Below are 10,811 nucleotides of genomic sequence, written 5' to 3' on the forward strand. Positions count from 1 at the left end.
ACTCGTACCCATTTGCACACTCAGCTGCATACTTGGCACAGATGTGCTCAGTGCGTTGCCTCCTCAGCACTCTGCAGTCACATTCGCACATGCATGCCTGTTTCCCCATTTCCGTCGCGCTCGTAGATCACCTGTCACACTCACCCTCACACACAAGGTTGCCGTTATACCAGGCTCATCTACCACTCACACACTCATGCTTTCTCCCTGACATTTAAAGGAAATGGAACCAGTTCCTTGCTTTTTTGGTGTTGCTGAATGACACATCTTCAGCACTAGCCTCCCCATCTGTATCCACTTTTCCTTCTCCTTACCTTCCATGTGCTCACTCACAACTCCACACTCATCTGGATGTGTTTGCATAACCTTGCTCTTGCAAACTCCCCCTTCCCCCCCGTGAGGACAGACCCACTGACATGGTGGCCCTCATCCTCTCCCTCCCCACATCTCTCCCTTCCTCCTGTCCTCTTTCTCTATCCCTCCCTCTCTCTCTGTCTATCTTTCACACACATGCTTTTCAAGCCAAGGCTGCAATCTTAGACTCAGATGCCTTCCCTAGGCCGTGGACTCCTTCCAAGCCATACATATTCTGGGGAGACAGGCTCATTTGCTCTCTTTGGCTGTCTCTTCCCACCCCTCCTGGTGAGAGGCCTGCTTGCTTGTTTGCGTGTTGGAGAGAGGGATGTAAATAAAGCCTACTGACCTGGGGTGTTGAAGTCTGGGATGCCCATAGCCTGGCACCATGCTGTGAAGGGTCCATGGGCATGGATGTGTCCCTGAGCACCGCACAGCACCTTGCTTCAACAGGACACTGGGCTCTAGTCTCTTCCTGTGCTGGCCACCTCTGTGATCCAACCCTGCCTGTCCACTGTGCCAGGAAGCTAAGACCTGAGCTCTCACATGGAGGGCAGTGGACTGTGACAGGAAGAGGCTTGGGAGGAGTCAGGGAGTAGAGAAGTGGTTGTGAATATGGTGGAGGAAAAGTCTTTGCTGGAAGGAGCTAAATGGTAGTTGCCTAAGTGTAAATGTAGCTAAATACAAGCTGTTTTAAACACCTTTTAACTGCCCCTCCCAAGCTGTTTATTTTGGGGTCTACCTCAAAACTAGGAAAAAATGTCCAAACTTGGGCTCCTATGTTACTGAGTTCTTATATCTCAAGGAAGTGCACTGGGATACAAAGGACCCTTTCCTCCTTTCCCTTTGGGGTGGTAGTGCTTGGTATGGAGAGCACTAGCTGTGATTGTAGTTCCGTCAGTAGTACAATCACTGCAGTAGAGGGAGAGCATGCAGGGTGGTTGCAGGCATTGCGGGTACTGAGGACTGAGCTCGTGCTGGCAGGGGTGGCCGGCGCCGCTGCACAGTTATGGGCGCCGGGCACCTCCTGTGGCCCGCCTTGCCAGGCGCCGTGTGCACATCATTCATAGTAACAGATCGGTGGGCTTCCTGCAGAAAGAAATTTACCTCACCCAAGGATACAGTTGACTTCAGGTGCTTCCTACTGCAATATGGGATTGAGCCCAACGATAAGGCCTTAAATTAACAGAGAATCCTTATTCCAAGAGACTTAGTATTTTCATGGCTTTGCGGCCTGTTTCTTCCTTCTCATCATGAGCCTGTGTGAGCTGTATCCCTTTGCATTCTGTGGTAGAGAAGGCAAATTCAAGTTACGTCATTTACACTGAGGTGTTTATCCCCTCCCTTATAATTGGGCCATATTTTGCAAGGAACATCTCCATTGCACCCCTCCTTTTTGAGGGGTTCCTTGATTCCCAGCACCATCTACATGCTGAGCAAGTGCTCCTATACTGAGCTATAACCCCAGCTCCTAACATATATGCAGAGTGAAAGCACCAAGTTCTGAGTGGCAGAAAATAAGGTCACCAGGTTTGGCGCAGGCTCTTGTCTCCGCGTTCTGATCCCTAAGCGTTCATTTGTAGGAATTAATCCAACATGAAGGAGATTTAGGAAAAAGGAATGAAGATGTACTATGTCTGTGCACCAACTCTCTACGATGAATGTAATCATTCTGTACTGCAAATGTATGCTAATACAAAAAAACTTAACAAACAAAATGAAAGAAAAACATGCCCCTAAGAAGTTGATTACAGTGAAAGTTACAACCAAAAAACAACAAAAAATCATAGTAAAGAAATGGCTATCATAAATCATTAATGAAATCATATTAATGTTTATTGAACACTTACTATGTGCCAGAGACTGTTCTAAGAGTTTTCTAAGGATTATCTCATTTAATCTTGACACCACTGATGAGACAGCCATTGTTTTCATCCTTATGTTACAAATAAGGTGCAGACACAGAAGGCTTGGGTAACTCACTCTGTCACCCTGTGAGAGTCTAAGAATGCCTCATCCAGGAGTGCTCCTGCTATAGACAGCAAAGAGGTGCAGAAACTTGGGAAATGTTAGCTGCCAGGCCAGACCCAACTTATGTTCAACTTCTACTTTAAATTGGTTGGCTTATATATAATGTTTTCATAATAAAGTTTTGAAGAGGACTCTATGATGCAAAATGGCCTACTAGGAATTTAGGGGAGAACACTTGGATTTTTGTGGTTGAGGAAAAGAACAGATTCCATTGAGAACAGAGCAGCTTTGATCCAAGTGGTCCTTTTCAGGGTGTCCAGCACCGCACTGGGAGATCTTCCTGAGCTGAGCTAGGCTGAGGGCTGGGGCTTGTGCGGAGCCATGTCCCAGGGTCATGTGGCTCCCGCAGTGTCAGTGCAGGCTGAGGAAAAACAAGTGGAGATGTGTGGCTTAATGACTTAGAACAAACACAAATTTGGTGTGTGCCTTGCTGAGGTGGTGTTTTTCACAATCATCTCTTCCAGTCTAGAGAGCTACAGACTCTTCATAACCTACGCAAACTCTTCGTCCAGGATCTGACCACCCGAGTGAAAAAAGTGAGTTCTCTTTAACTGAATGGGTCGGAGAAGAAGAGAAAATGTGGTGGGAAGAATCATCTTCAGTTGAACTATTTCATGCTTAAATTGGGGCTGGCTCTGCTTAAAAATTAATTACTTCGTGCCAGAGAATATTATTAAAAGAATGTGCTAGAGGCAAAAATTTCTTCGGCACATTTCTCATCTGATTTTTCCTTCTTAGTAAACTTACAGTGCTTTCCCTGGCCTTCATTTGAAGTGAACATCCATTTCTCTGTTCCCTGCTGTGTGCAAGCACCGTGCTGGTTCAGGAGCAATCCAGTCTGGTCACCAGACAGCAGCAGCATCACCCGGAGGCCTGGGGACAGCAGATGGAGAGAGCCCCTCTCTAGTCTGTGAGGAGGCTTCAGGAGGTGGCAGTCAGTGTGTGAGGGGCTGTAGCACCAGGATCTTCCTTGCTCTCCCCAGCAGCCACGGCATCGGGACCTGGCATTCCTGTGCTGCAGAGGCGAAGCAAGGCTGAGGCACTAGGTGACTTACTCCACACTGCACCATGAGGATGGGCCAGAGTTGGAGATGGAGTGTAGGTCTGTGGGCTTTCCACCACTGAGCTGCTTCATGGTGCACACAGTGATCTTGTGGGGAGGCCTCCCTGTTTGGGGTGCTCAGAGCAAGAGGTACAGGCAGCCTGAGGCTCTTCCAAAGTGTTTAGAAGTTGTGAATGGGAGCAGTGGGTCACAGCAGAGAGATGAGAGGACTGAAGGTGTTAGATGTGGCATCCGTGTGAAAATGTGTGCATGAGTGCTCGTTTGCACGTGTCTGAAGGAGCAAAGAGAGGTTACACAGACTAAGAAGAGGAAATCAGTGGAGTTAGATCCGATAGGAGTAGAATTAATAGTGTGGATGGTTTTATTAGCCTGGATAGGGAGAAGGGACCCATTTTCTTATTGGAGAAGTAAAGTCAGGCTGGAACTGTTCATAGGGAACTCTGACATCATGGAAAGAAGTCAGGCCTGGTGACTTGGACCCTTGGCTAATGTAGAGGCTCAGTCCATGATAGAGAAGGAGGAAGAGAACAGGAAGCTTAAGAAGACCAGAAAAGGTTCCAGAAGCCACAGAGGGCATTTACTAGGTTGAATACATGGTGTGAGCTTCCAGCTGAGAGGCAGAGAGTGGATTTGGCTTGGTGCATGACAGCATGGCTTAGAATCTTAGGCATGCAAGTAAAGACGGAAGGCAGAGAATGATGGGAGATTTCAAGGCCTGAATGGCAATGGTCAGGTGGGTAGATAATGAACACAATCAGCAAAATGCATGTGACCATGGAACCTGGACCAGGTAGGAGAGGGAGGCCAGCACACTAGTGGGTATTCTGGAGAGCATCCAAGGAGCTTGTGACATGGACTGAAAAGACTCAGTCACAGAGAGGAGGTAGAAGCCATGGCCAGAAGGAGCCTCTGGTCAGAGGGAAGGTTAAGAAATCGAGATCAGACTGCTCTGACTTTGTCATATAAGCTCTCTAAGAACAAGCTACTTTTAGGCTCCTGGTTTTCAGTGTGTGCTCCTCTGGCCAGAGGCATGGGTGTCACCTGAGAATTGTTTATGTAAATTCTCAGATCCCACCACAGATCTCCAGAATCTGAGACTGGAAGTGTCCCAGCAATCTGAACCTCAGCAAGTCCCCTTCTCAGGGATTCTGAAGAGCTTCAAGTTGAGAAGCTGTGCTTTAGACTGGAGAGTTGTCCTAAAGCCATTGCCCTTCGAAAAAGGATGATATCTTCTATGTTCATGGGAATCCACAGTGTTTTACCATTTTTTTTTTAATTCCAGGATGTGTTTTCGCATGTGTTTCACACTTATCTGTGCTACTTAGCTTGCCAGGAGTTAAGTGTTTTGCCAATTCCAAGATCTGATAAATTTCAAGGGTTTACCCAGCACCTGGAGGTGACTATGCTGGGACTGGCTCTGTGAGGAATTTTGTAGAATTGGAAACTGAAGGGGTGGGCTGAGGCCACTGGGATTTCCAGTGGCACCACGGTCACTTATTACCTGGTCCTGATGGTTGAAGCCAAATTTGGGTGTTGGGTTTAAGTTTTACACTGGTTCTTCTCAGTAAGTTTTGGAACTCTTTCTTTTGAAAAGAAAAATCTCTGCCTGCTTGCAAAGAAAAGGTATCTTTCACTGTAGAGAAAGTATCTGCAGCTTTCAAAGGCAGATTTGATGATTTTTTTTTTTTTTTTCCCTTCTGGCCCTCTAAAAAATAGCCCCTTTGGGCAACACTTTTGGTGCCAAACAAAGAGATCAGTTGGGAAGTTCATTGAATTTAAAATGTAGAACTTTTTTTTTTTTGTTTTGTTTTCACCCTGGGGGGGGGGATTTGGGATTTCAAATAAAAGGTTTAAAATGAGTCGTGTGCACTGTCACTGGGTGGTCGTGGGCAGTGTGCCGGTTACTGCTGATTGTACGGTGTTGGCGCAGAGCGTGGAGCTGGACAGTGATGATGGTGGGGGCAGTGCTGCCCAGAAGCAGAAGATTTCCTTCCTGGAGAACAACCTGGAGCAGCTCACCAAGGTGCACAAGCAGGTAGGAGAGGTCTTCTGCCTCTGTCTGCTTCCTTTGTCCCCTGGAGGGCAGCCTCACCATGACTGCATTGTGTGGAGGAGGACCAGATACAGAGGTAAAAAGATCACTCATCATCAGTAATCAGAGAATGTGCATGCTGGAAGGGTCTTTAACCCTTCTAGTCCTGGGCAAAGTGGAGTCCCAGATACGAGGGAGGCTGAGGTGGGAGGGTCAGTCAAGCCCAGGAGTTTGAAAACAGCCTAAGCAACATAGCAACTCTATCTCAAAAAAGGAAAAAAAAAAGTATTTTTGTGCTTAATGACTTCCTTTGTATGTAAAAAATTCCTTATGGTTGGAGCCAGGAACAGAGAACTAATGGAGTGGAAGCTCTAGAGTTTGAGAGTGGGGCATCCAGAGTCCTGTCTTTTCATTCTGCCTTCCTGCGAGCCTTGGATTCCAGCAGCCTTGGTGTCTCCCACAACGCCCATGGGGCACCTTTGTGAACCCAGAGGCCCCTGAGGATGCAGAGTGGGCCCCTGGACTGGACCATGTACCTGAGGAAATGAACTGCCTCACCCCTATAGTGGGAGAACAGACCCTGGAACCAGTAGCCTTGTGCCTCAGCCCTTCCTGGACATCCGTGGTGCCCTCTCCGATCCTTGCCAGGCCCTACCGTTTGCTTGGGTGAAAGGCAGATGACTGTATACACACACACGCACACATACACACACACACACACACACAACTGAGGGAGGGTGTTTGCTCTGGTCCTCGCTGCCTAAGCTGCCCTGCCTGTGACTGTTTTCCCACTTTAGGATTGGGATGTGGAGGAGGTGGCCCCACTTCCTGCATTGTGTGGCAGAGGGGATGTCATTTCTCTTTGACTTGTTAGGTCTTTTCAACAATGCTAGTGTCGGAATTTCCCCAGAAAGGAGATGACAGATCACCTAGTCGAAGCCATCCAGGCAAATTGTTGATGAGATATGTAGAAGCAGAAACTGCCAGGCATCTTGAAATCTGACTCTGCAATTCATTATTTTATTCAGGAATTCATTGAATATTTATTAAAAATCCACTGACTGCCTAGCAGTAGAGCTGGTGCTGGGGCAAACAAAGCAGGTCAGACCCAGCAGCACCTCGATTTGATAAAAGTGCTTTCTGAGTTTCCAAGCTTTCTTTACTTCACCACATGTGCTGCCTGTGCCAGCCACGGCCTTGTGCAGTCGTCCTCATTTTATGCATGTGAAACTCAGGACTCCATGAGCTCTTCAGGTCAGGTGCCAGGAGGTGCCAGAGCTGGCACTGAGCTCTCCCTGGGGCTGGCTTGTGCCTTCTTACTTGTGATTCTCAGGGAGAAACAAGCTGCAGTCTCCTCTTTCCTGTTCACCTCTGGATCTGTTGCAAAGCTGGGTCTAAACTCAGCACTACTATAGGGAGGGGTTCTGCAGTAAATGTGCCCATAGAAAGCTCTAGAACATATGAAGTGTTCACCAACTGCTTCAGAATTTTTCCCTTGTTTAAAAAGTAGTATGCTTGGGGACTAGGGAGATGGCTCAGTAGAATAAGCACTTCCCTGGCAAGTGCAAGGATCTGAGTTCAATCCCCAGTTCCTCAAAAAAAAAAAAAAGTAGTATGCTTGTGATACACAATAAATGCACATGGAAACTTGATCTCATTTTCACCAAGTACTTTTGAGCTGACTTTAAATCTCTCAGCCAGGGATACAGCTCAGCAGTGCAGTGCCTGCCTGGCAAACGTGAGTTTGTGAGTTTGATTTTTGGTAACACACACACACACACACACACACACACACACACACAGTTTCAGCTTTAAGTGGGTATGGTGCATTCCAAAACTATGTGAGGCTGAGACAGAAGGATCACAAGTTTTAAGCCCACCCTGGACAATTTAGAGACTTAGTGAGACCCTGTCAAAAAAATAAATTTTAAAATAGAGTGCAATGTGGCCCAATGCAGAGGAACTGGATACTCCTAGTATCACAAAAACAAAACCACACAACACAAAACTCAGGTTTCTCACGCTAATATCCTAGTAGTAAAATTTTTCACACTGTCTTCCACCCACCCCTACAAACAAACACAAGTATATCTTGCCCCAAATTGAAAGTTTTCTGTGGGTGGAGATGTCTTTTCTGTTTTGTTTTGCTCTTGTGGAAACAGGGTCTCGCTGTGTTGTCCAGGTTGTCCTGGAGCTTCCAGCACCCTTTTGCCTCAGCCTCCCGAGCGAGGGGATTACAGGTGTATGCCAGGATGCCTGGCTGAAGGTGGCTTTTAATTCTACCTTCCCTCCTGAGCCCGGTCTCCTGTGCACCCTGAATCATGACTTCAGCAGGCCAGAGTCCCACGGTGTGGTATTTTGTCTTCCTTTATGGCTCCTCAAGCATGTGGTCTAAGGACTGTCAAAGCTGATCGAGCTCGGGTGGTCCTGCCAGTGGGGGCTGGTGGGACAGGCCACCGCGGTGATTGGCTGTCTTCCTACCTCTTCAGCTGGTGCGGGACAACGCGGACCTGCGCTGTGAGCTGCCCAAGTTGGAGAAGCGGCTGCGAGCCACGGCTGAGCGAGTGAAGGCACTGGAGAGCGCGCTGAAGGAAGCCAAGGAGAACGCCATGCGCGACCGCAAGCGCTACCAGCAGGAGGTGGATCGCATCAAGGAGGCGGTGCGAGCCAAGAACATGGCCCGGAGGGCGCATTCGGCCCAGATCGGTAGGCGTGCTCCGTCACACCTGGGGGGCTAGAGCTGGAGGGAGCCTCGTCCAGTCAGCCCAAACCTGAGAGGCTGTGATGGGCCAGAGAGTCTTGGCTCCCGCGGCAGCTCGGGCCAGCGGGCACCTGCTGTCCACTCCAGTTCTCCAGAGTTCTGAGCTGAGCTGAGGCCCCTATCCTGTGTGGCAGGAAGAGAGCTTTGGCGATAAATAAAGGCACACATTTGGAAACACTGGGATATATGAGTTCTCACCCTGAGGGTCCCTTGTGTTCTGCACCAGCCAGGACCACAGAAGAGCCTGTATGTAGCTGGCAACCTCAGAGAAAGCTGCTTCTCAGTGCAGGTCTGGACATAGCTTGGAAAGAGCCAGGCTGACATGGGTGATCAGGTGTGGTTATAGGCTGCCAAGGGGGACCCCGATGGATTGGCACATTTTGCTGACGTAGAAGATGAAGGTGCAGCCAAAGTTGCCAGGTTAAAGCCATAAGAAATGAAGGGTTTTAGGGATAACCTGTAAAGAGTTTTAACTTGAAACATCTCTAATAACATGTTGTGTTATTTCCCATCAGATATTGCTGTGCAGATGTATTGCAAACCAGCAACTTGAAGTTTCTAGTTTTAAAATTCCTTAGTGATTCATTGAATTTATTGGATTTCATGTCCTTTGATAATCTACTGAAATCTGTGGACTCTCTCCCCAGAAAAACACATTGCAGTTAAAATTCTGCATCTGATTTCAGGGACTACACAGATCGCTATGAAACCCTTAAGGAAACCGTGGCTCAACCTCACTGTAAAAAGGAGATCCTTTGTTTCTAGCTGTATCTTCTTACTTGAAGATATACTGATTGATGCGTAAGGTCTCTATTCTGGAGATATCTGGATATCCTGGAGTCACTAACTGTGCTGCTGCTAGGGCAGAGCCCCCTTTTCAGAGAGGTCTGGTGGTGGAGGTGACTGTCATGCTGAGAAGCACTGTGACTCTGGCTGTTACCCAGGCGCCATACGTGTCTGGGCTGCTGTTGCAGCTTTTGGTGACTATGTCTTTTCTCTCCTTTGTGTTGGATACAGCCAAGCCCATTCGCCCCGGACACTACCCAGCCTCGTCTCCAACAGCAGTCCACGCCATCCGAGGGGGAGGCGGTGGCTCTTCCAACTCTGCTAACTACCAGAAATAAATACAGAGTGAGTCCATGGTGTCGGGGGTATTTTCTTTTTGGAGAAGCTATGGGTCACATTTGGAGACAGAGCCTTATCCCCTTTCTTGAACTCCAACCTGGCCATCTCAGCCACATGCATATGAAATTCGATAGAGAGAAGTTCAGTTGTACTTCAGGATAGGCCCTGAGGTCCAGGTGAGCAGAGACCTGGACCAAGCCTCCTCTCAGCCTGGCTTTTTCCAGTGGAGCCACCTGGAGCACTCAGGACTCTGGGCCAGGCCTGGCCTAATTGCCTCAGGGAACAAGGGAGGTGTAGTGAGTGATGCCCTGGAGATTTTTTCTGTCTTTGGGACCTCCTTCTATAGCAGCTGGTCTCTAAAGGGACATTACCTATTCATCAGCTGAATAAATTTACCCAGGATACATGAAAGGGGCAGATGGCTTTAAATCTCAGGATCTGAATATAAAAAAAGCCACAAAATAGCCATTTTTATGATTACTTTTGGACCACAACAAATAGGCTTTTGAGATGCTGGCCTATAAGCCTCTCTCTTACAATCTACCTTGCCAGCATTGCTCCAAAGGGAAGAAGAGATATGCTTTAGAGAAGAAGAGAAGGAGAGAGCTAAGCCTATGCATCATTGTTGCTAGAGAAAAGAGTTCCTGGCAGGGTGGCACCCAGACAGTAGGTGGCCAGAAATCCTTGTGTAGGAAAACAGTGCCCTGTGTAGGAGGGGGTGGCTCAGGCGCTGTCCTTGGACTCCATGCCCTGCTAGGGAAGCACACTGGGAGCTAGAGAGCTTACCTGGGGGGAGGCCTCTGTGACCAAGCATGACTCAGGACACTGATTCCTCCTCATCCATCCTTCCTTTCTGTGCCAGAGTAAGAAGGTAGTGAGTGTCAGGGACTGGAGCCTTTACCTGGGATGGCATGACAGCAATGCTAAGGCTCAGCTGAAGACTCCTAAGGAGTTTGCTTTGGTGATTGTCCCCATGTGACTTTCACCTGTGTTACCCCAAGCAGTGCCAAGGAGCAGGCCAGGGCTTGGTCAGATTAGTGGGAACATGAGGGCAGGCCACAGCAGGAGACGCACCCACCAGCACCCATCATATCCTAGGTGGGCAGGTGGGAAACGGTCTTGGCAGGGGCCACCTGTTCAGATCTGACCTCTTCTAACCTGAGATAAAATGAAGTGAGATATTCACTGCTGCTTATGTAAGATCACACAGGGCAGCTAAGAACAGAGAAGCCTAATAGTGGTTCTCAAACTTGGGTGGAGGCTGGAGATGTAGTTCAGTGGCGGAATGCATGCTTGATAAGTGTAAGGCACAGGGCTCAGTCTCCAGCACCAGAAAACAAATATCAGAACCCACTTGGGACATCAGCATCATCTGCATGAGAGTCCAGGCTCCTTGATGTAGGACAGACCTAAACCTTTGATTTTTTTTTTTTTTTTTTTTTTTT

At 48.2% G+C, this 10,811-nt stretch overlaps 1 protein-coding gene across 1 annotated transcript in view; it reads left to right on the forward strand.

Annotated features, from left to right (window-relative positions):
• Positions 1-10,811, forward strand: part of Kif5c (kinesin family member 5C) — a 161,596-nt gene that overhangs the window by 135,545 nt on the left and 15,240 nt on the right. The window contains exons 22-25 of the mRNA XM_004636649.2: positions 2,850-2,921; positions 5,379-5,483; positions 7,970-8,186; positions 9,259-9,372. Coding sequence (XP_004636706.1) covers positions 2,850-2,921; positions 5,379-5,483; positions 7,970-8,186; positions 9,259-9,365 — 501 coding nt within the window. The 3' untranslated portion in view covers positions 9,366-9,372. The remainder of the gene's footprint in view (positions 1-2,849; positions 2,922-5,378; positions 5,484-7,969; positions 8,187-9,258; positions 9,373-10,811) is intronic.

The sequence above is a fragment of the Octodon degus genome, unplaced genomic scaffold (genome assembly GCF_000260255.1).
Source record: "Octodon degus isolate 3935 unplaced genomic scaffold, OctDeg1.0 scaffold00082, whole genome shotgun sequence".
In the NCBI taxonomy this organism is placed as follows: Eukaryota; Metazoa; Chordata; class Mammalia; order Rodentia; family Octodontidae; genus Octodon; species Octodon degus.